The sequence below is a fragment of the Carcharhinus amblyrhynchos genome, chromosome 17 (genome assembly GCF_965287045.1).
Source record: "Carcharhinus amblyrhynchos chromosome 17, sCarAmb.v2.hapA, whole genome shotgun sequence".
Taxonomy (NCBI): Eukaryota; Metazoa; Chordata; class Chondrichthyes; order Carcharhiniformes; family Carcharhinidae; genus Carcharhinus; species Carcharhinus amblyrhynchos.
Window position 1 is genome coordinate 31124816 of NC_137340.1, and position 26547 is coordinate 31151362.

General features: G+C 40.8%; 1 protein-coding gene across 13 annotated transcripts in view; it reads right to left on the reverse strand.

The window, feature by feature from the left end:
• The window catches only part of LOC145354415 (uncharacterized), a 266934-nt gene that overhangs the window by 209938 nt on the left and 30449 nt on the right, over window positions 1–26547 (reverse strand). For 12 of the 13 annotated variants that reach the window (XM_080205707.1, XM_080205705.1, XM_080205706.1 and 9 more), the window contains 3 exons: window positions 19259–19344; window positions 13413–13472; window positions 1113–1321 (listed from right to left, as the gene is read on the reverse strand). In XM_080205707.1, the coding sequence (XP_080061833.1) occupies window positions 1113–1321; window positions 13413–13472; window positions 19259–19291 (302 nt within the window). In that variant the 5' untranslated portion in view covers window positions 19292–19344. The remainder of the gene's footprint in view (window positions 1–1112; window positions 1322–13412; window positions 13473–19258; window positions 19345–26547) is intronic. The other variant, XM_080205715.1, reaches the window with a different exon arrangement.

Here is a 26547-nt window from a genome sequence, read left to right on the forward strand (position 1 = left end):
CACAGTCCAAAGATGTGTAGGTTGGGTGGATGGTCATGGTAAACGAATGGGATTACATGGATTGTGAGGGGAGTAATAAGAGTCGGTACAGGCTCAATGGGCTGAACGGCCTCCTTCTGCTTCGTGAGAATGCTACGATTCTATGATTCAATGCCGCAAAGATAGGGCCCAGTAAAGGTGTTGGAGTGGGGAACGGATGGAAAGGGAGGTAGAGAAAGTGACTGTGGAACAGTGGGTGACAGTCCTTCTGACTCCACAGACAGGTTATGTTTCAGGACCTGGAACAGGCATCAGGCTCCTCATTTCAAACACAGGAAGCTTCTTTTTGCAGCCGTCGGGGACCCCAAAAATAGTTCCATATGGCCCCAATGGTGGTACAGTGGCATAGTAGTTAGCACTATTGCCTCACAGCTCCAGGGACCTGGGTTCAATTCCCAGCTTTGGTCACTGTCTGTGTGGGTTTTATTTGGGCACTCCAGTTTCCTCCCACAGTCCAAAAGACGAGCTGGCTACGTGCATTGGGCATACTAAATTCTCCCTCAGTGTTTACCCTGAACAGGCACCAGAGTATTGCAACTAGGGAATTTTCACAATCGCTTCATTGCAATGTTAATATAAGCCTACTTACGACACCAATAAAATTTTTTAAGATGTATATAATTTTGGGTCACAGGCTCTTCAGGAGCCTTTGCGATGCAGGACATTGGTCCCCTAAACTGGATCATATTGTTCCCATTCCTGAACACAGCACGACAAGATCCAATTTCTACCACATATCTGGAAGCGTGGTGCAAAAGCAATAGTAGTGTCCAGTTCATCAGCTGCAACTGGTTCAGCCAAAAGTCATTGAAAAGCATCTACAATGAGTCCCAGCATTTGTTTAAAAATAAATCTGGAAATATTTTAAACAGTCTGGCTCAATGGAAGCTATTAAGAGAAACAATCATCACCAGGATAAAAATAGGCAACAAAAGCAAAATGAACAAACAGCACTTTTTCCCATTGAATCAGCAGTTCAAAGGGTGCGCACCATTCATTTTGTGCTTCCAAAAAAATGTATCAGTTCATGCACTTGTCTTATTAAAAAAGGTCCCCTTACTCCCATTTCCTACCTTAGGTTCTGTGCAGACGCTGCAGCAATATTATCCCCTTGACGTCTGGGAGCAGGGTGAGCATGGGACGTGTGGGCCTGATCACTAGCCGCTCCTGTACTCTTCAAACCTGGCAGCTCCTCATTCACATTCTGATCATTTTTACCATATTTATTTAAACGAGATCCACTGAGAGAGCCTCTCTTCTTTTTATGCAACTTTGAAGGATCCTGTAATGGAACAGGAAGAAAGTCAATATGCAGTCACATCACTAGAATAAAGTTACATTTCTTCCCCAAAAACTTTTAAAAAAATCATACTCTCAAGAGTATTAAGAACACAATCGTACCACTTTGGAAGCCAGCAGCAGGACAACCATTCAAATGAACCTTTCACATCTAAAGTGATATTACTATAATGAAAATGCATTTGTACATTCCTTTCCTTGTAACAAACAAACAAACAAACAAACAAACAAACAAACAATCACTTCAGATAATCTCTATAAATGGGCATAAAATTGTCAGTGACTTGAGATATATCCCACTAATTTACTAATAGCCAGAATGCCTTTGGTGTAAATACAGTGCAGCCACTAGGGGAAACTTTGGTCTGGGGATGTTTCTGTTTCCTTAATTCAATTAGTCAGAATACTCCACTAATTTCAAAATTAATCTACCAGCTGCCGACTTACTCACATATCTTCACTGAAAATTGGACAATCCTGCAGCCCAGTCAATAAGAGTCCACATTGTGAAGGGACAGGAGCAACAACATGCCTATTATGCCTTTAACAGCGAAAGGCATCCGAAAAAAGGCATCAGGAAAATGAGTGCTGAGCCAAGAAAGATGGTTGGGCAATGGCCTTAAACTTGGTATGAAGGTAAAAGTTAATGGAGGAAATGTGGTTGTACAGACAGAGGGGTTGGGGGATGGGATTCCAAAAGCAAGATCACTGATGGAGGGACAATGATCGGACTAGTGATCGGACCAGTGATCGGACTACAGGAACAGAGTGTTTGGGGGAGGGCTATGATCTGATTCAATATCAATAGAGCTCCAATAACATTTCAACTCCTCCAAAATGCCCCCTACTCAGCCTCTTGCTCACAAGACTCCCTTGGCTAATGAACAGTGACCAGCAAGTGAGCTGGCCAGATCAAATCTTCCCCCATACCCCAGTATTAGTTTCTTGCATCTAGTTGACCCCATGTGAAAAATACAGAGCATAATCTGCAACAGATTAAAACATTTGGGGACTTCAAATACTTTGCAGTGCACAGGAGTAAGTTATTATTTTGACAAAGCAACCCAAAACATTGTCCCACTGGCAGCTTTGTTGGGGAGAGGGGCTGTGAAATTCCCTGGATATCCCACCATCCTGTTCAGAATTTTACAATAGCATGGGTAATGTGTAGGCCAGCCCATGCATCCCTACCCAAATTCAAGCCTTTAGGAAAGGACTTAATGACTATTCAAGGGCTGTTTCCTGCAAGACCTCAATTTTCAGGCTGGCAGAAGGGAGTCTAGAAAATCACCCACCCCCCCCAGACCTCAAGTGGCAAGTAGGCACCTCTTTCATTGACTTCTTTTTCATATCGGGCACCATCCCACAACGTCTGCCTTGCTGGTACTCCCTCCAGCAAGACAGCCACCACTTCTTGGGTCTCACCTCCCCTCACCTGGTCTTGGACTCCTCCCAGCTGGTTCAATGGCAGTGCGGGCAAGGGGAAGGGGATTCAGTCCAAAGATTGTTTCCACGTGGGATTTATGTTGATGCCCGTCACTGCAGATGCGGAAACTCACCGGAGGCAGACATGAAACTGATTTGCATCCTACTAAAAGGATGCAGATGAAAACCTGACATTGGGATTCAGATGAAACCCCCCCCACTCCCAATTCTCTGCGACACTATGGAAAACATGCCAATCCAGAACACGTTTGGGGCAACATGGTATGCAGATGTGGGGAAGCCCCTGAACAATGCCTGGGGCTGCCTCTGGAGTTTGGGATGGAGGACGCCAGAAACCCTGGACCCCAAACACCACAGCAGTGGGTGGGAGGGGAACATCTACAGGTGGACTTTCCAGACTCAATGTCATCAAGAAGGTCCATCTCTCAGCCTCAAGTGTTCCTGGAGATCCATCTTCTTTCTTCAGTGATCAGGGCACCTTTTTCAACATGACACCTCAATAAGATGGCAGAACTTATGCCATCATTCTTGCCCCTCCACAAAACAGTGGAAAATCTCTAGCAGCATAATTAACAAGGTAAGGGTCAAAAGACATGGCATGGTCCCAGTCAGAGGTTAACAGCATGGAAACAGCCCCTTCGGCCAACTTGTCCATGCCATTTTTTTTTTAAAACCCCTAAACTAATCCCAATTGCCCGCATTTAGCCCATATCCCTCTATACCTATTGTACCCATGAAACTATCTGAATGCTTTTTAGATAGTTACAGTCCTGACCACTACTGGGAGTACTGAGCAACCAGCCAATCAGTTTGGCCTGCAGATTTCAGAGGTAGGTCCTCCTCCCAAGTAAGGGACAGAAGTCCTGTCTCCAGCCAATTAGACAGCTAAGGAAAGGATAGCAGCCAGTACCAGTGGGGATGTATTCCCTATCTATAGAGGGATATGGGCCAAATGTGGACGATTGGGAATAGTTTAGGCGTTTCTTTTTAAAAAGCGCACGGACAAGTTGTTTCCATGCTGCTAACCTCTATGACTGGGACCACAACCCAGATTTGAGTTTTGGGACACAATTCTCTCAAGTCCCAGGGCGGGATCAGAAACGGGGAGTGTTTCCTGCTCTGGAGGCTGGAGGGAAACCATGCCATATCTTTTCAGGTGATGGGGTGGGAAATCCTGCCATTCAGAATATCCAGGATAATGTTTTCTCCACAGGTACTCCCAGACCTGTGTTTCCCACATTAAAGGTTTTTGTTGCAGACTTCCAGCAACCACATGTTTTTTTTGTTTTCTGTGCAGATGTTTGCTAGTTTGGATGACCTGTCTCTTCAATTGATTTAATACAAATAAGAGCCTTTTTGAGCCTTATGTTGAAACATGCAAGATATGCAACGTTACATTTTAACCTTACGAAAGGCTCACAAATAGGTTAGGAAAAAGGCTTCTCAAACACTTTTGCAAGATGATGACAAATGGACTCTCCAGTACAGAGTTACTGAAAACTTATTGATCTAAAAAAATGCAAATTGGGAATCTTGTGTTCACAAGAGAAGAGAAAATTTCACTAAAAGTTACATAATACAAAATGAATGGAATTTAACAACATGAAGTTTTCCTGTTATAAAACTATCTGACACCAAACAGGAGGAAAGTGAAGTTAGTGGACTACGAGTGCACAAAAAACAGGAGAATGGCCCTGGCACAAGGTAACTGCTCTGAGTTTTGGTTGAGGGAGAGGGAATGCCTGAGACAGGGATGTCCAAAATTCCCTTATGGGGCACTTCAGCTCCTCCAAGTCCACGATGGACCAAAAGGGAAATAAAGAACTTACCTTGCTGGCTCTGTTTCGGCCTTGGTTCAAGTCAGAGTTGATTCAGTCTGGTGGCCATTACCCTGACTTGGATCACCCTCCCTGATTCCAGTCTGAAGAAAGTATAGCAAAGCCCTCCCGGACATTAATATCAATGCCTAATCTGTATATTTAAAGAGCAGCCCAGCACTTTGGGGCAGGTGACCAAAATGTAAAAAGGCAGTCACCCAGTTCAGGGTGGTAAAGAAATGGTGGGCAAGTTCCCCACTCTATTTTAACAATTACACTCTAATGACCTGTTCGTTTTCCTCAAGTTCAGTGTACCAGTTGTATCCAACACCATGTGAATCAATTTATTATTGATGCGAGTCCAAATATTTCTGTTTCCTCTGTTGCTTACCTTCCTCTCCATCTCCAATTGCCAAATAAGCGTACAATGTAACTGTGCTTCAGTTTTATCCAAAACTCAGAGTATCTTAACACATGAAGTTTTCGCAGCTACACACATTTTGTATACTGTGTTAGCATGGCAGTACACTGATTGATGTTGCATTGTATCTGTAGCATTAGATGCAGGTTACTTTGCCCAATCTTAATAAAATACTCAATGTTATTAATAAAGTCAATGCAGAAAAGTACTGGAATGTAATCCAGAAGAGTAGGAAGAGAAAACAATCCAAAACAAGTGAAAAGTAAATTTAAAAACAGATAACAGAAATAAATAATTAAACAATAGCAAACATGTAGTTGATGCTAGTGATGTCACAGAGAATTAGCATCTTCTAATTACTCTACCAAATAAGGGGTGTGCCTACCTTTCTCTGTTCCAAAATCTCTGTGTGGCTCAGCATCAAACCACCTTGGGACATGCTATAACACAAAAGCTGCTGTTTAAATGCAAGTGATTGTTGTCGTAGCATGAATCACATAGAGGTGTGGTAGATGGTTGCCATGAGAGATACTAAGAAGGAACAGTGACTGGTCTGGCACTTTTCCCTGCCTCAAGAATCTGCTCCATTTTGGCCTTGTTTGATGGCTGTGGAGGGGTCAGTTGCCTCAAGGGAGTCTTGTGAGCAAGAGGAATAGTGTCTAAGAAATTACGTGAGGTATTTCTGCAAAATTGTTTCGGCAAGACTGCTTTTAATTGTTATTTATGCACAAAGTCTTACTTTGGTTCTGAATTGCTAGGAGGCAGAGCAACCATGGGTTGTAACAAGTTAATTAACTCCAATTACAGGGATCAAGGTATCTCACATTGGAGTAAACTACACTTAGCATGTATGGCAGCCCTCAAAATATGTTAATGTTAGAAACATTAGAAAGAAAATCTTGGAATTACAGGCATGCTTCCATGTGGGATTTAGATGTAATTACTATCTTTATACAACCACTCCCAGTCTTACTTCTATTTAGAAGACTTTATTTTGTCCTCTGAAAACTCTGTCTGTTTTCTTCTTCTCTTCCCAGGTGTTACATTCCTTTCACTATACATAAAAGGTATCCAGGCTTCAAAAGTACAAATGTTTTATGAACAGTCCTTTACCTGCAGAATAACTTTAATTTTGAAAGTTGATAGTGTTGCCTTAATGTTTGCTTGTTGTAACATCAAGAGTCACTAGCTGCAGTTATCAGCATCAGCTGCCAATTCGTGGTGGATTGTTTCTAACAATCTTCTTTCTTTTTTTAAAAAAAACAGGCCTAATCAATTGATCCTTGCAGAAGACACGAATTGATTAGAAGAGTGCTCACCAAGGAATGGTGGGATTGAAAGCAGATCCAGGCTCTGTTCTAAAGAGGCAGCGTGTGCCAAAGTAAAAGGCCCAAGGATCAGAAGAAGTGGGTTCTTTAGCCTTATTGCAACAACTGGAACAAGCTCATCACACCTCATCGAGCAGGTTGCCTGATGGGAGTTGGGATCACCTGCCTCACCGTAGCCATACATGAAAGGTCCTGAAGGGGAAATTGGAACAATCCGCTGGTAGGAGCAAGTGTGTGGGCAGGGGCCTATCACGACTGCTGTGAAATTGGGGAAATATTCCTGCTCTGTAGGAAGCTACAGTAATATGTAATAAAACTACTTCACTTTAGTTGACAGCCACGGAGCAAAACACTGCAAAGCCCTCAGTGAGGGAGGTCTTGTATCTGACCCACTTATGAATTTGTGATGATGAATTTGTCAAAAGAGTCCTTTAATGAGGCCCCTAATTTACATTTGTGTTAGGCGTCCCAACAAGCTTGGCAGTGTGGCCAGTGTCTGTGCAGATTGGATACAGACCATTTCACTGCCAAATTGGCATCCTCAGGGCTATATTAGGCCTAATAAGTTGGTGCATCACATTCCAATTTCTTCCCTACTTTAGAGGTCACGATGTAGCTCCGTTCAGCAAAGTGATGATTGAAACTGGGTCATATATTCAGAAGTATATCCAACAATTTCACCATGGTTAAGTTAGTCCCAAATGTATTTCAACAGAAGAGTCTACAATACAAAGGCACAGGTTTCATGGAAAACAATTACCAGGCTGCAAGTGATATTAACCTCAGTATAGCACGATTCCACAGGACTGAAATACAACCCCTTTGCTGCAGCTTGTTCTTTTCCATTAGCCGTAAGATAATGACAATCTATTCCAAACAAAAAGCTTTTCTATTGTGACGACATTAGGTTAGTCCATCAAACAAATGCTTGCTGTCCACACTAACACATGGCACCGACCTTTTGCAACACAACTACCCAGTACTTTAGTGAATTCCAACACTCTTGTGTAATGACACGACCGACATGGGAATTCTGTGTTTTCTGGGCAATAGCTGATTATACAGTGGGAACTCTACAAATAGAATGTAGACAGAAAGCATTTGACACAGCATTTCTGTTCACTTTTCTGGCTTGGTAAAGTTCAGGTTAATCACACATACCACTCCTCGGTTAGGCACAGACATTCCTGAGTGGTGGTGGTTGTTACAACATGTCACACTGCTCCGTCAGCTTGAACACAAACGGCTTCAACTCTTGTCTTCAGTAAAAACTGACACTCACTGATTTGATAGAACACTTTTCTGGCCGTCACCCACATTTTTAACTCCCGGTTTTGAGTTCACTTACCTTTACTTCTATTCCCTCCTGCAACACTTCTAAAATGAACTCTCGTGTTTGTCACCTACTTTCCATACACTTTAAAGAGAACTTCCTGAATCACAAGATTAAGAACAATCTGTGGCAGGTGAATGCTGGGAAGCAGGCCAAAGGTCATCTCTTCAGCGTCAGGGATCAAATTACAGACTGAACTACTCTGCCAACCCATACAGCTGTGTCTTGGGATATGCAAAAAAAACAGTCCTGCCTTGAAGATAAGTTGTCATTTGTTTCGCTTTCTCGTTTATTAACTTCTCCCCTCCCCTTAATGATCTGGACGCTGATCCGTCAATTTCCTTTTATAAAAGTAGCTGCACTAAATGTTTATCTTCAAGTGAGGAACAATATGACATTATTGTACAGAGTCTGTGCCCTGCTTTTCAACAAGTCCCCAAAAATAAGCATATAACTTTTATCATTTGTCTAACTGTTGGCATCAATGAACCTGGTCAAATGGACAACTGGCTCACGATTAAAGCTACTTCTCAACAAAATCCAAAATTGAACATTTCCACCATCCCTGTAATACTGTCACTTTAAATGAATACTTCAAGGTGACATAAAATGCAGCAAATTTGTGATTTCCAAATCTACAATTGTCGCTTAAAGACTGACGTCCATTGGACATTAAAAGACTGGCCGCTCCTTCAATATTTCCTAGATTAGGTGACAGCCAGACAGTTACAGGACAGCAAAAGTGTTGATTCCACAGAAGTGGGAAAATACTCTATAATTAAGATGGCTTTTTTTAAAATCTTGCTTATATTCCAAATAGTTTGTTTGAAGACTGGTTCTGCTGAAAGGCCAATGATCTGAAACGGTAACCTTATGTTTGTCCCTTTACAGATGTTGCCTGACCTGCTGTGTGTTTCCAGCATTTCCTGCTTTTTTTTATTTTATAGACCCAGTGTCCAGTCAAATCAAAGAGGTGGGGAGGCTAACTATAGATCAGATGTTGGTTTCCACTCTGTCTATTTTCAACCATTTGAAGAGACTAGTCTGGTGTTTTTGAATGGAAGAGATAATTTATAAAGAAAACAAATTCACTCTGTGTGCAGTTTTCTGAAATAAAGCATGACATTTTCATAATGCCTCATCCCAGTTTAACATGGTTGTTAACAGATGAAAGCTGCACTCCCAGCAGGCTTTCTGCCACAAGAACGTCAGCACCATGCAGAATACATTAGGTTAGTATTCTTGAATCCCTAACTCCTGGGGGTGAAATTCCTTTCTGAATATAACAAAGACTGGCAATTGCCTGGTTATCTCTAATTAAAAACTTACTCACCCAATTGTGACCTCAGGAATCCTATGTGTCAGATCCGCACATTCACATATGGTTCAATAATCATTAATATTATGGAAGAGGTAGTCATTTTCCCATTTCTCAGTAAAGAAATCCTAACTTCACAATAACAACCTGCATTTACATCGCACCTTTAATGCAATGAAAAAATATCTCCATAGGACCACAGAAAAATTACAGCATGAAAAGAGGCCATTCAGCCTTTTGTGGCTGTGCCAGCCAACAAAAAAGTCTTGCTGCTCATTTGAATCCCACTTTCCAGTACCTGGTCAGTAGCCTCACAGGTTATGTAGATACGGATCAGAGGCCTTTTAAATAAGTTGGACGTTTCAGTCTCAATCACCAATTTGAGCAGTAAATTCCAGATCCCCACCACCCTCATGGTGAAAAACATGAAATTTTCCGTTTGATTTGATTTATTACTGTCACGCATATTAGTATACAGTGAAAAGTAATGTTTTTTGCACACTATACAGACAAAGTATACCGTTCATAGAGAAAGAAAGGAGAGAGAGTGCAGAGTATAGTGTTACAGCCATAGCTAGGGTGTAGCGAAAGATCAATTTAATGCGAGGTAGGTCTATTCAAAAGTCTGATGGCAGCAGGGAAGAAGCTGTTTTTGAGTCGAGTGCTACACGTCTTCAGAGTTTTGTACCTTTTTCCCAATGGAAGGTGTGGAAGAAAATGTCTGGGGTGTGTGGGGTCCTTAATTATGCTGGTTGCTTTGCGAAGGAAGTGTAGACAGAGTCAATGGATGGGAGGCCGGTTTGAGTGATGGATTGGGCTATATTCACAGCCTTTCCTCATGTCCCCTCTAATCCTTCTATCAATCATCTAAACCTAAGCCCTCAGTAACTGACTTCTCAGTGTCTCCACACCTCACTGGAACTCCAGACTGCCATCTTCTGAATATAATGTCCTGATAACTTCTAATTTCTTACCTGTGGAAATATTTTGCACTGACTACCTGGTTAGATATATTTATGATTTCAATTAAATTGAAGAAAGTCTAATTACTTGCAACAAGTTTGCTATATGTAAAAATTAACTTCAGAGTCTTATCTCTCAGCTCCTGACATCTGTTGGTAAGGAGATGATGTTCACCTTGCTTACCTGCAGAATGTATTGGAAATTTGGGCATGAACTGTGCATGACCTTCCAACTATTTCATTCTCTGTTCAATTATTGAGGTGATGAGTGCGAAATGTGGAACAGTCTAACTTCATCAATTAAATACTCTTGGCAGATCATCTTCCCAACATCTTATTGAGGCACCTAGCGACCCCACTTCCCCATTACACCCTTATCCTTTGCATGAAGAATTTATTTGAGGTAAAAGCTCATTGAAATACAAAAGGACCCAAACCTGGATAGAATTGTATTTTTCCACAAGTCCTTAATTCAAGCCAATTTGAGCCAATTTAAATTCATACTTGTGGATTGGTGCTCATCATTAAAACATCAGTAAGTCAATTAGAATCCATTCTCGCCAAAGACAAAGGACAAAGCTGCTAACAAGTACAAATTTAACAAGCATTATGGTTGAGGAAGAGCTGATTTAAAGGAAACATTTTGTATTGGGGTGCCTTCTAGTGGTAAATGCAGAATACAGTTTTATTCTTGAATTGCACTGTTCAGCTCACAAACATAAAGCTATAATCATTTGGATGCTCTGCACAGATATAGTTGAGTTTACCCTCCGTGCGCTCAGGTTGTCAGACTTTTTAAAAATTTGGCTTTAAGCCCAGTAAATTCCATTTAGGTGTCAACACTCCATACATAAGCCACATGCCGTCAGTCTTTGTTCAGTTCTTTGTGACAATTTGACTTCAAACTCTTCTCATTCTCTTTTTCAAATGTTCACTCCGTCTTGACCTGAAGGTAATTACTGACACTGAGTGGACATGTTTCAATAAGTGCTAACCACACTTTAGTTAGTACTGCTGTCTTGCAGCGCTAGGGACCAGGTTTGACCCCTGGCTTGGGTCACTGTCTGTGTGGAGTTTGCACATTCTTCATGTGACTGCATGAGTTTTCTCGAGGTGCTGCGGTTTCCTCCCATAGTCCAAAGAGGTGCAGATTAGGTGATTGGCTATGCTAAATTGTCCCTTAGCATCCCAAGAGTTTAGGTTAGATGGATTAGCCATGGTAAATGTGTGGGGTTATGGGGATAAGGCAGAGGGGGCCTGGATATGATACTCTGTCAGGAAGTTGACGGAGACTCTGAGCCAAATGGCCTCCATCTGCACTGTAGGAATTCTATGATTCTATGCATTCCACTGTTTAATGCCTTCTCTGTAATCATTTTTCTTCCTGTGTGAGCCCAGGCAGTAATTTGCAGCATGTTTTAATACTGGAGGACAGATCTTAACTGACCTGATCTTGTTGAGATGAATGTCCACACAGGCACACTTTCCAACAGGTTTATGAAGTGTGAGAAGAATCAGAAGCATTAGCCCAGAAATTGGTCTGTACAGTGACCATTTTTCAGGCACTATGGAGATTACACTAAGGCCCCAGTATGTGGTGAGAAAGTCTGAGTATATTTCCAACTGGAAGTACAATAAGACCATTGGTAGGATCTTATAGAGGGTGTATTCCCCTGCCCCCAACTGAAAAGTGCAAGGCCAATCCACCCACACTACCTGGGATGAAGTCCCACATTAAGAAAACTGCCAGCCAATGTGTCGTCCCAACAATGGCAGAATTGAGTAGTGGCCACTGTTGGTGTGTCAAGTGTTAAGGGTACCAGACTTCAGGGATTGGCAAATCCCAGTGAGGCAGGGGCAGGAATTGGAGGACATGTTTTAGAGACCGGGCTAGGGGGGTGGTGAGAGTCTGGGGAGCATCCTCTGAATGGCACAGGAGACCCTCTGAAGGAGATAATCCTTCCTTCCTGACAGCAGCCTTTATAATACAGTGGTGGAGATGGAAATGAGGCTCTTAATTGATCATTAATTAGCCACTAAAGGGCCTCAATAAGCCCCAAGGACAGGCATGCCACTTGATGGCTTCTCAGCCTAGCATATTATGGCTGACGGGTCAGGTATGGGCAGAAACATGGCAGGTAGGCCAGTTGTTTTATTTTATAAGCTCTTCCACTTTCAAATATGTCAGTGGGGGATAATAAAATCCAACCCCATATTGGGTAAGTTTAAAAAAAGAGGCATCTTTGGCCCACCCCTGAAGCAGATATTAGTTCTTTCACATGTACAAATAAGTAGCCTAATACTTGCTTGAGGCCTGTCCTCGGGATTGGTTTGTCTTGAGGTAGCTAGCACCATTGAAGGTTGTACTTTAGCCCTCAGGATTGCCTTCAATAAAGAAGGTAAGTAACCAGGACATAAACATTCTTTTTACTACCCCCACATTTAGATTGCTGTGGATCCTCAGTCTGAAAGTTGCACCTGTTTCATTTCTTGACACCTTTTACCCCACACCCTGCCAAATCCACTCCCCGATTGCAAACCCAGCATAAAGTTTGGTACAAGCCCCGAAACTTGACCTATAGGCCCCAACTCCAACACTTAATAGTTGCCTGAGAGCCATTGCAATCCTCGCAACAGCCCAGATTTGGATTCCACTTCAACAACGGGCTCTTCATTTTTTTTGGCAATTTTGAATTGAGAATTGAGGCCCAATGTCTGCAGAACATGGGGACTCAACATTCAGCCACATCCCCATCATCTCCAGAAATGGTTGGCCTAATTTCTAGGCCCCTAACTGAACTTCTACTTCCAAGCAGAGAGCATTGAGCCAATAACCATATTCCCTATCCACTGGCTGAGATCAGCTAACTCGGCACAGAGCACAGATCAAACCTGAAACCTTTGTTCCATACACCTTAGTATTAAGCATATCCCTGGAGATGCCATCACATGACCACCTGCTTCCAACCACCTGCCCCACACATTCCAACCATTGGTATCCTAACATCTCCAAGCTTGTAACGAGAGCTTCATGTGAATCCAATATGCAACACTGGTAGCTCACAAGTTACAACAGACGACAATTTTAAAGGGCAGTCATGCATTTGGTCTTTGCATTGCACCTGCACACAATCTTTGCAGGAGATATGAGCAGTGTTTGCTGGGGTTTAGTCCGCATTAGTAATGCCTGTTTATCATAACTGACATTTGCCATTTTGCACTAGTGTAAATCCGAGTGAGCAGATCAGAAAAGTATTGCTCTATCTAACAACCGTTCCTTTCTCATTTGTTTCATGCATTTAATAAGCTTCTGAAATACGAAAACTCTGGATGATAGAAGCAGTTCAAAAATCGATGTGCACAAAAGACAGCAAGCCATGCAAAATTCCAGTCCAACACATAAGGTTAACATAGCTTTGTTTAGATGCATGCCATATTACATACAATACCTGTGTGGTCTCCTGTTCTGGAGGTGATGGGGTGATTGTGTCTTTATCAGTAGCCTTTGGCTAAAAAAATTGAATCAAAATGTAAATAGATGAACAAGTTTGACCAGTCAAATCTACTGTGGCATTGGTACCACACCAACTCTATGTATTAACTGTGGAATTTTAAGAGTTAGAATCATCATTTTTGTTCTTTATACACACAAAAAAATTGAAAAGACACACCTTCCTGACAAGATATCTGACAAGCTCTTTATTGTTTCTAAAATGCAATTGGATAAACGCCATGATGTTTGTGACTACATTCCTTTTCCTGGTGTCATTGAAACAAATGGCAAATGTTTTTCTAGCTCTTCACACACCCCAAGCAGATGTGAATCCAGGAGGGTTTGTTGCCTTCATCAAGCCAGAATCAAGGATGTCACTGAACAGCTACAGAGTATTCTTTGGGGAGGGGGCGGGGAGCAGAGTTGGACAGCCAGTGAGCGCCCAGCCCATATCAATACCAATCACATAGGCAGAAAGAGGGTTATGGTCCTGCAGTCAGAATTTATGGAGCTATGTAATAAATTAGGAAGCAGGATCTCAAAAGTAGGAATCTCTTCATTGCTTTTGGTAGCACGCAGAGGTGAGTACACAAATCGGAGGATAGAGTAGGTGAATGCATGGCTGGAGAGATGCAAGATAGGGCTTTAGAATCTTGCGACATTCGGATCTGTTATGGTAACACGGGATTTGTATATACTTGATAAGTTATACTTAACAGAATCAAGATAAATGTTCTTGCAGGGCCATTGCTAGTATTATTGGGAAGGGAGTAAACTAACTAGGCAGAGGCATGAGAACCAGGAAGTAAACTAGAAAGTGATTCAAGATGTACAGAATATTGAGAGAGAGAGATGGCACTGGAGTAGGAAATAGTAAGGCAATAGGTGGGTTCAGCATAAGAGGAAAGTAATAAATTAGGGTTGCAGAGCCGGTGTGAGGGCATGGTTCATGACAAATAAAATTGGTGAGTTGTAGGTGGAGCTAGCCATGTGGAAATACGATGATGTGGCTGCAAGAGAGACCTGGCTCAAAGAAGGGCAGGACTGGGTGTTAAATATTCCTGGATACAGGGTGTTCAGGAAAGATAGGAAAAGAAGAGGGCTGGCAGTAATGATTCAGGAGAATATTAGCGTGTGAGAGAGAGGATTCTCCAGAGGAGTCGAGGGCAGAATCTATCTGGTTAAAACAAAGGAACAAAAATGATGCAATGTTGCAATGCTCATATAATCTATAAGCCACCAACTAGTAGGAAAGATGTAGAGGAACAAATTTGAAAGGAAATTACAAAGAAGTGCAAGAATTATATAGGAGTTAAAATGGGTATGAACCCCAATGATTTGAATGTAAACCGGGATAGTAGTGATGTAATGGGCAGAAAGGAGCAAGAGTTCCTAGAGTGTGCTCAGGAGCATTTGTGTTTCCAGTTCCTCCTTCCTCAATGAACTGATAGACCTGGTTCTTGGGAATGAAATGAGCCAAGTGGATCATGTGTTAGTCAAGGAGCATTCAGAAGGCAATGATCATCGGTTTAGGTTAACAATAGAAAAGGACAAGAATCAATCCAGAATCAGAATAATGAACTGGGGGAAAGCCGAGTTCGATGGGGTAAGAATCGCTCTGATCCAAATAAATAAGAACCAAGGATTAGCCGACAAAACTCTAACTGAACAATTGTCTGCCTTTTGATTTATTATTAGTGTCGCAAGTAAATTAATATTAACACTGCAATGAAGTTACTGTGAATATCCACTAGCTGCCATAATCTGGTGCCTGTTTGGATACACTAAGGGAGAATTTAGCATGGCCAATGCACCTAACCAGCACGTCTTTCAGTCTGTAGGAAGAAATTGGAGCACCCGAAGGAAACCCACACAGACATGGCGAGAATGTTGAAACTCCATGCAGATAATGACCCAAGCGGGGAATCGAAGTCGGGTCCCTGATGCTGTGAGATAGCAGTATTAATCATTGTGCCACCATGCTGCCCAAAATTGATGTGCAGTAAAAAGTATTGTTTCTTGTGCACCATTAAAGCAAAATATACTGTTCATAGAATACATAGTGGAGAAGGGGAGGGTACAGGATATGGTGTTATAGTCATAGCTAGGGTGTAGAGAAAGATTAGCTTAATATATGGCAGATCCATTCAAAAGACTGATGGCAACAGGGAAGAAGCTGTTCTTGAGAAGAGTGTGTTTGGGAACAGTCACGGTATATTCCCACAAAGGTGGAAGGTAGAGAGAGAAATCAAGAGCACTCTTGATGATGGAAGAGATAGAAATTAAGTTAAGAAAGAAAAAGTGTGCCTATAACAGATGTCAGGTTGGATAACACAGTTGAGAACTAGGTTGAATATAGAAAGCTGAGGGAATTTGGAAAAGCAATTAATTGATGAGAGAGTATGAGAAGCGGCTGGTCACTAACATAAAAGAGACCTACAGGCATATAAATATAAATGGATTGTAAGAGGAGGTGGGGCCAATCATGGACTAAAAAGATGATTCGCGATAGAGTCAGGGGGCACGGCTGAGATTCTGAATGAAGTCTTTGCATATGCCTTTTCCAAGGCTGAAGATGCTGAACAGGCAAAAGAGAAGATTGTTCAGAAACCTGAAGGGTTTAAAATTGATGAACTGGTGGTTAAACCGACTTGTATTTGCCAAGCTTACCTTTCCACTCGTTTTGGAATAAGGGTGTAACATTTACAACTCTCCAGTCCTCTGGCATTACTGGATAGGCTGTACTTAAAGTTGATTAGGCACCAGGACTGGAGGAGATGGCTACTGAGGGCAGTGAAAATTGTGGGATCATTGGCCATAATTTTCCAATCTTCCTTAGACTCAGGCATCTGATCGTAGGTGCAAAAGTAGGTCATTTGGCCCCTTAAGCCTGCTCCAGTATTTAACTATCATGGCTGATCTTTTACTTCAATGCCATCTTCCTGTATTATCCTCATATCCCTGGATGTGATTGGTATTAGAAATCTATTGACCTCTGCTTTGAACAAACTCTGAGTGGGAGGCTCCACAACCACAGAGATAAGGAAATCCTTCCTCATCTGTCCTAAATAGCCTACCTTTCATTCTGACACTGTGTCCACAGTTCCAGAGCTCCCAATCAGGCGATACATCCTTCTTGCATCTATGCAATTGAACCTCGTGGGAATTTTGTACACTTCAATGAATCCTCCTCTAGAGAATACAGGACCAGCTTCCCTAGTCTCTCCTCGTAGGACACCATCCCAGGAATTAGCGTGATGAACATTCATTGCACTCCTTCCCTGGCCAGTAAATCCTTCCTTGGCAAGAAGATCAAAACTGCACGCAATACCCCAGGTTGATTTCACCAAGAGTCCATACGACTGCAGCAAGAGTTCCTTACATACCATTTGCCTTCCTAACTTGTTGTTGAATCAACATATTAACTTTCAGTGACTAATGAACAAGTCATAGGGTAATGCCGGAGCACTGGAGAACTGCAAATGTTACACCCTTGTTCAAAAATAAGTGGAAAGATAAGGTTGGCAAATACAAGTTAGTTTAACCTCAGTGATGGGGAAGCTTTTGAAATAGTAACTCAGCTGAAAATTTATCCTCATTTAAGCAAATGTGCAGGAAAGCCAGCACGGATTTTTTAAGGGCAAATCATGTTTAATTAACTTACTGGAGTTTGTTGATGAGGTAACAGAGGATTGGTGAGGGAAATTCTGTTGATGCAATGTACACAGCCTCCGAGAGGCTTTTGGTAATATGTCACACAACTGCCTTGTGAGCAAATGTAGAGCTTGGTATAAAAGAGACAGTAGCAACATGGATATGAAATTAGTTGAGTGATAAGGAACAAAGCGTACTGGTGAACGGTTAATTTTTAGACTGGAGGAAGGAGTTCCTCAGGGATTGGTCTGCTTTTCTAACATTTATCTTGGTACAGTAAGGAGTCTCACAACACCAGGTTAAAGTCCAACAGGTTTATTTGGTAGCACAAGCCACAAGCTTTCAGAGCACTGCCCCTTCATCAGGTGAATGGGAGTTCCATTCACAAACAGGGCATATAAAGACACAAACTCAATTTACAAAATAATGGTTGGAATGTGAGTCTTTACAGGTAATCAAGTCTTAAAGGTACTGGCAATGTGAGTGGAGAGAGGGTTAAGCCCAGGTTAAAGAGATATGTGTTGTCTCCAGCCAGGACAGTTAGTGAGATTTTGCAAGCCCATGCAACATGTGGGGGTTACAGATTAGATGGGGAGAAACCGTTCCCATCAGTGTAAGGATCAAGAATCAGGAGGACATAAATTTAAGGTAATTGGCAAAAGAAGCAATAGCAACATGAGAAGAACAACTTTTTCATGCAGTGAGTGGTTATGATCTGGACTGCATTGCCTGAGAGTATAGTGGAGGTAGGGTGATGTTAGGAATTCAAGAGGAGATTCAATCATTTTCCGAAAAGGAAATATTTGCAGAGCTACGGGGAAAAGGTAGAGTGGCACTGGGAGAATTGCCCCTTCAGAGGGCCAGCACAGTCACAAAGGACCAAATGGCCTCCTTCTGTACTGTAACGATTCTATCATTCTCTCTGTTGATTGTGTCGGTGCAGCAAAAGGGAAAGTGATAATAAGAAATATGTATCCCTTCCAATTTACTTCTGAGTTTCATGATGGTTAATTTCCAACCATGATCACCAAATGCATTAACACCAATAATTCATCCAATTTATGTAGCAAATGGACCCATCAAACAGCTGCCTCATTTGAAATGAATTTAAAAATGTAAAGGGCCATTTAATCTGATTACTTTGATGAATAGTTCTTTGAAAAACTGTCTAGAACTGATCAGCCACATCTTGATGAGCTGGATTTTCCAATGGAGAGCCGGCAGTAGGGAAATTTGCACCAATGGGAAGGTCACCATTATGTGCCACCGAGAGGTGAATTATGCAACACAAACATCCATTTCGAAAATTTACCCCCCAGTCTGTGATTTGAACACAAACCTTCATTATAATAAAACTTCCTACTTTCTCCAATCAGATCCATCATTACAATTCCTCTAACTTTGAGCCTATTACTACTATCAAAAAGAAATCAGATTAGAATTATTTAACAATTCATAGTTGTGATCAATTCTATGTTAACAATCCAGATGCAAACATTACATTACAGCCATAGAAGTAGTGCACCATCAGTCTCATATCCAAAATGTAACTTATGCTATTCTATGGCTTGGGTACATGATAGAAAGACACTGTGTTCTGTTTACCTGACAATTATGTCTCTCAATAAATCCAATTTTTATACACAGGGGTGAAGGCTCAATAACATTTGCCAAGAGAGAATGTTTGCACTTTCTCCATACAATTTATTTAAATCATTTTATTATGGTCAACCCCTGAAAGTAGTTTTGTAGCCCTCGGCCTCAGTAGAATTATCACCTAAGAACAGGGTTTTTTGATAGGCCCATGTAAAAATATTAGAAATCAGAAATATATTTTTTAAAAAAACCACATGTACGTTGGAATTTTACCACCTCGCCTGCCCAAGGGCTCTTAAAAGGTCAATGGAAAATGCCATTCTGTGAGCCTCGCCCACCCCAAAATCGGGGCGGGTGTGCCCATAAAATTCTGGCCGTAATGTCACGTTAAGTGAAACATTCAAGGCTGTCTCTGATTGTTGACTGTCAAGTATACGTGCTTAAGTGCACTAACAATGAGCGCTCAATCTTTTAACATCACTTACTGATTGTTACACATTGTACTTCCAGACGTATGTCCCATGTTCAGAATAAATGTCAACACAGACCCACCTGATCACCCATTGAACTGCTTTCATTTCCCATTGTGATTCAACGTCAGTGCCACAGAGGAAACGTGAAAGGGGGAAGAAAGGAAACTGAAAAAAAAACACGAATGAACAACTCAGATGACAACTGTCTGTAAACGGATGGGCGTTGCATGATTTGGAAATGCAAACCAAACATTGGGACGACTAAAGAAAGGAACACTACAGCAAACAGCACATGAAGCCTGTGAACATTTTTTAAGTCTCCCACTGGGTGGGATTCCTCGAGGGAGTAGATGGCCAAAGGCAGTTTGAAAGAGATTACTTATGAAATGAAAAGGATTCTATGGATGGAATGCTATTATTAGGAGAAAAGGACAAAGTTAAATGGTGATGTGTTCAAATTCTAAAACAGAATAATATTAGCATTTTCATTACATCATAACAGGGTGTTATTGTGGCCTCTGAGGTTCAATTCTAATGGAATACTAAAGGAGCCAAGAATAGAGTCAGGAGCTCAAGTCATTGCACCTTCTAAAGATTACCTTTAACCCTATAAGGATGTTGAGTTCGTTAAGACAGTTTGAGTTTAGAAGAACTTTGATAGATAAAGTAGTAACATTGGGTGGAATTTTCACTGTATCTGGCAGAGTGCAATAGCACTAAATAGCTTTTCCCGCCATACAGTTGGGAACATTGAAAGAACATAACAAGGAGCATGTCCTACCACCCTGAACCGCCCTGCCAGCGACTTTGATTTTTAAAGATCGGGACACCATTTTTAAAGGGTGCCCCTGTGCACAAAGTTCATTATGCAACCTCACCCCTGGCACTGCCCAGGCATGACCTTCGTCCCCCCTGAGTGAAGCACTCAACTGAGCTCTTCTGAGAGATTTGTCCTCCATGTGCAAGCCATGGGTAACCAATTGTAATTCACGTTGGTCTGCCCTCATACCGACATGAGTGGATTTTCTTCTGCTGAGGGGGTTGATTCAGGCGCAGACACCTAATAATGAAATGTAAATGAATTATAATGATCTTCCCAATGTTAACCATTATGTCAAGGGTGGGGGTGGGGACAATCGCATCATATTTTTACATTGGCCTGAAACATGATTTGGATATCTCACATCTGGCAGAGAGTTTCTGCTCTCGTCACCAACCTTCCTCATGAAAATGGGAATGGAAACTCTGTCCCCTGTTGACTACCACGAGTGAGGCTGTTAAGTATATTCTCCCAAGCTAGAGAGAATTCACTCTGACAAGTAAGATTCATTATTTGTGATCATGCAGAGCCCTGAAACGCATCACAAGCAGAGGCACAAAAGACATCACGAAACCAGAATGTAAGATACTGGAGAAGGGTACTTCTTTACGAAATGTTGCATGCTTCTCTTCTTAAACCTTTGATTTTTAAAGTATAATCCTTAAGCAATGTGCTAGTGTTATAAAGCAGAGCTGGATCCCCCCTCTCAGAACTATCACCCAAAGAGAAGCACCTCATCCTATAATCTGAAAGAAGTGTGTGACGTGGTGTGACCTGCTCTTCAACAATTTCTAGTGATTAAATACAAAATAAATCTCTGACACTCACTCTAAAATCAACACATAATAATTTATCAAATTAACAGTGAACTAATTAACTAAACTATTAACAAACCAGACAAATCCCTTCTATTAACTATTCCCTAATAAAACAAGATTCTAATGGAATGCTGTTCAAGTGAGTACAATTCCTGCTCATTAACAAAATAGAATTTAGTCATTCTCTAAATTACAATCATGTTTTATGTCTTCTGGAATATTCTGGGCCTTCTCTGTTGATTTTTCTGTCTAGAACTTCTTTCTTCTTTGGTACCTTTGCTATCTAGATGGTGCTTTCTCCTAACACATAGCTGAAGCTATGAGAGCCAACGATTCTTCCATTGTAAGAGCTATGAGCTGTTTTCTCTGGCAGCTGGCAGTTGCTCTGTCTTTTTTGTAAAACCTGGTGCTTCAGTTTGGGGTTCTCTGTGTACTTGCATTTTATTTAACTCTCCAAGCACAGGAAAAGCACCACCTTTTAAAGGGACCATGCGATGCTTTACTTTTGGCATTTAACAATTTTACCATTCTTACAAACACCAAATTTGAACTGCCCACCTTCCAATCTATAATTACTCCACCGAACTTCCCCACACTAGATTTTCATCATTTGCTAAAGACTCCCTAGGCAGCTTCAATGAAAGAATGGCAGGAATGTTTTTGATGGGTATAATCTGTGCTCTTTTAAATATTTAAAATATTTAAATATTTAAGTCTTTTGTGCTATCTGATGGGCCATACAATTTATTTGGGTCACATATGGATATATTCTGAAGCTTTTCCCATCCAATACCCCAAGACAGAAGTTTTAAGTTTATTTATTAGCGTCACAAGTAGGCTTATGCTCTGTGAAAATCCCTATTTCAAGTGATCATAGGTAATTTCCAAGTGTTTAAAAAATATTTTTATTGTTTGTTTCCCTGTTGCTTTTCATGCCTATTGGTTCCTCTGCATTAAGTGTGAAAATGAGTATTAAACATTTATGAACCTGTCTGCCATCTCTTTAGACTCTTTACTTATACCAGTGCAAGAAAATCTATTATGCAATAGTGTCACCAAGCACAACAGGTTAATCAGCATCAACTCCAATATAATTCAGAAAAATAGACAAAAGAAAAAGAAAATTGAACTTCTATTTATGCAACACCTTTTACCCTACCCAATCAAAAATGTCTTGAGGCATTTTGCAGCCAATCAAAATGTAATCACTGTAATGAAGGCAAATGGGAAAACATGTTTTTAGTGACCAACATTCCCTGTTAAAAATAAGGGAAATTAACTGTGACCTATTTAGTATTAAGTCAGTAATTTGCAACATACTTTCACTACAAAATTCAACTGATGCTGATACTATGAGACCTGAGATTTCAAACATGATGACTGACCAGACATCTAACGCACGTCACGTTCTGCTCCTTGATCATAAGGTGGAGGGCTGCTGGTAAAAAGCTACACCAAGCAAGGATGCTCAGAGAGTACTTTCCCCCCCACCCATATACAGCTCAGCCAGGAGCCTTTTGGCTAAGATCAAGCATTGGATCAAGTCCAAGAAGGGATGCAATGCCTTATGTTCTCAGTTTGGATCTTGCTTGTCTCTATTGTGGGGACCATGAATTGGATTCAATTTGAATTTGGTTTTTGGAGTAAGCAAGGAGATGGATTTGGGTCTGCCGCTCCACTCTGAGTATTGGCTTTGTAACTTTAAGAATGGAATAAAGACTAATTTAACAAAATGTCTAAGGCAGCTACAATTCATCAAGATGATGGTGAACTGTTCCACCTTCTCTCACTCGACCTGCAGCCACAAAGCAGGGCGAAAAAGCACTGCCAGTGGTCATCAAGATTACATAGCCCTCTCTTTCTGTGCCAGTGGACCTTTCCCAGGTGGAGCTCTCAGCAATACCAAACTTTCACAATTCACCATGTATCGCTACATCCTGGGGTTGACAGAAACCCTAAAAAGAGAAGGGCCTTTCAAATGTTAGCCTTTCATTTTCAAGATTTATGAACCATTGTTTATTTGGGTGTAATTCAAACCACTATTTTCAATATTCAGAAAAAGTATCTGAGACTCACATTTGTAACAACAGGAATTCCCATCAGGTTTCACCTATTATAGAGTCATAGAGGTTTACAGCATGGAAACAGGCCCTTTGGCCCAACTTATTCATACCGCCCAGTTTTTAATCATTAAACTCGTCCCAATTGCCCACATTTGGCCCATATTCCTCTAAACCATTCTTACCTATGCTTTTTAAAAGACAAAAGAGCTGGCAGCTCATTCAAAACACTCACTAGCCTGCTGTGTGAAAACTGCCCTTTTAGATTTTTGTGTCTCTCCCCTCTCACCTTAAATCTATGCCCTCTAGTTTTAGAACCCCCATACTTTGGGGGAAAAGATGTTGACGTTATCAATGCTCTTCATTATTTTATAGATTCTAAGATCACCCTTAAGCCTCCTTCGCTTCAGGAGAAAAAGTACCAGTCTATCCAGCCTCTCCTTGTAATTCAAATCCCATCAAATATTCATTTGACCAAGCACCTTGTACATTTGTTTGACATCTTGAATGTGCAACTAATTTGCTGATCAGAGGAGTAAGTGGCCTATATTTTAAAATAAATATTGCAGAAAAGGGAGGCATGTTACCAAAGCTTTTCCTCTTGCACTCATCAGGACAAACACAAGAATACCAAATTTCAAACAATCACGTTGAAATTTGGTACTGCATTTGTTCTGACGAGTGCAGGATGAAAAGCTTCAGCAGATGTTTCTCTTTTCAGCAATATTCAAGTCGTGTATGACCAAGTGACTATTAGTCCAAAATGTGTTCTCTGTTTACAGATAAATAAAAATAATGAGTCAGCCCATGTTGTTGCTATATATCATGTGTCAAGTAGAATCTTTTCAAACCAGCACAACGAAGCATGCATTTGGAAATAGACACTCAACACCAGTAATATGAGAAGATGATTAAAGGAAACTTATTGCCATGCGTGCATTGATTTTGCATGTGATTTTTTTCTCAGAAATGTGGATTCAGAGGTGTCTTTGAAGAGTAGTACCAGAAGTGAAGTTTATAAATGCAAAAAATATTGTAGAGTACAACCGTTACTTTATAGAATAATAATCATAGATAAATTATGTCTATGATTGCAAATATATACTCTGGATCACATTAATGAATTTACAGACACCTTTTACATGTTTCCAAGCTCCCCTTTTTAATGCAGTTTAATTGCAGCCAAATTGATATTCACATTCAAATTCATTAGCAGCTCCTTGACTTTTGTACACAATATTTCTACATTTAAGATACTGAAATACTTTGTGCTGTTTACTCATACCTTTTCCATCCTCAGTCTCACATCTAAAGATTTGTGAAGCTGCTCCCTTCTCACTTTCTTTCAACGTTATTGAATATTTTGGCATTTAATATGTACTATTCATAGTTCTTTTACACAAATTGTACTGCTTAACAATTCCCCCCATTGAACTGCATTTGCTGCACACCTGCTCATTGTTCAAATAACAAACTAACTGTTCCATTGGATTGTTAAACTCATCAGCAAACCACAGAACTGTTACTATGCAAAAGGCCATTCAGCCCATTGTGTCTGTATCAACTCTCCAAATGAGCATTACGATTTAGTGCCATCCCCCTGTCTCTTCCCCGTACCTCTGCACATTACTTGAAAAGAAACAATCATCGCCCTCTTGAATGCCTTTGTTGAACCTATCTCCATCACACTTTCTGGTAGTGCATTCCAGACCTAAACCACTTGCTGCGTGAAAAAGTATTTACTTCTTTTGCAAATTACTTTAAATCGGTGTCCTTTTATCCTTGATGCTTTTAGAAATGGGAACTGTTTCTCCCTAACTATCTGTCTATCCCCCATATGATTTTGAGGTCTTCTATCAAATCTAACTTTCAAACAGGAACTCCCTTTTCAGGTACACATTTTTTAAAAGGACTGCTCACACCTGTTTATGCTCTCCTGCAATCATTTGTTGGTTTCATCAGCAAATTTGGATTTAATATTTATTCCAGGATCCAACACTCCGGGAAGGAAATGGCATTCATAGGATTTGCAAATGGGCAAATCACAGGTATTTAGGCCATGGTTTTAAAATTAATGGATGAAATTTCCTGAGAGTTTCTAATATATAATCCCTGTCAGAGTTGTCCTCTCCTAGTGGTCCTTCATGGCAAAGTCCTATTCCTTCTATGCACAGTCAAATTGCAAAGGAGTTACAATCTGAAAAAAAGCTGTTCAGCTTAGTGAGCATATATTGAGGTTTATCCTCCATAAGATCAGTCATCTTCATCCAATACTCTAACCCTGTTCCCAAGTTCCCTTATAATCCCTTTCTTTCAACTATGCTTCACTCACTAACATGGGCAACATGGTGACACAGTGGTTAGCACTACTGTCTCACAGCATTACAGACCTGAGTTCAATTCTAGCCTCAGGTGATTGCCTGGGCAGAGTCAGCACATTCTCCCCGTGTCTGCGTGGGCCTCCTCCAGGTGCTCCGGTTTCCTCCCACAGTCCAAAGATGTGCAGGTTAGGTGAATTAGCCATGGTAAGTTGCCCCTCACTGTCAGAGGGTTAGCAGAAATAATACATGTGGTTACAGGGATAGGGCCTGGGTGGGATTATTGTTGGTGGAGACTTGATGGTCTGAATGGCCTCTTTCTGCACTGTAGAGATTCAGTGATTCTATGTTTCAATAATCAACTCAAAGTGAATCCCACAGCCTCAGAACAGCATGTAAAAGCTTTCTCCTGTTCTGTCACTTCCATTTAATCTTACATTTTTGTCTCTGATCTAGGTAGAGGTTTTCAAATGTTTCCCAAAATACAGAACTGCTATATTTTCCTCTCTTCGCTAAATTTAGTGAGGATTGTGATGTAAAACAAAACACTAACCTGTTTTCATTTCAGCACAGCAATCATAAGAAATTAACTACAGTATTTGCTATCAATACATCTGTGCAACCTCATTAATTCTGTTTGTCTAGGACTAACATCATAATCATTGCTTTACTATCTGAGAATGCAAAATAGCAAGTGCTTTATTTGGTCCAGCAGTATTGATATTCAAATGACCCTCAGTTTACAATTCAGTTACAAATCAATAACTTTTTTGTTTAAAGTAGACAAGCTTTTAAATTACTGTTACCACCATGATAATACTACAAAATTTCATGGTTTAAATAAACTGTAGAGTCAAAAAAGTAAAACAATTAGTAACATCTATCTTCAACTCTAACATTCAGAATTAATGAGGTAAATATAAACTAAAAGGTCAAATACATCACACTGCACATTAAATGGCAGGTGCAACCAAGACAGATCCCATGAATTTCTCAGCATCAGTGACCACTATAAATCACAAAATTTTGTTAAAACTGTCTCCCACACAAAGGATTTAAACCTCTCACTTTCAAGAATCTCGCCTCTGAATTCCTTCAAAAGCAACCCTGACTCAGCTACCTCAATAGCTGCTTATTTCTTGATGATTCAATCTCATCTCCTGAAACTGTGTTCCACAGGATTCACAAAATTGCACTCAAATTAACACACCTGCAACTCATTCACAGACCACTAACTTTACTAAACTGGCACTGTTCCTTGTATTTCTCTGAACTCCAGCCTCTCAATTGCACTGAGCTATAAGTAGTTCTCAAGGCATCTTCTGACAACTAATCATCTTCAATAAGGAGCC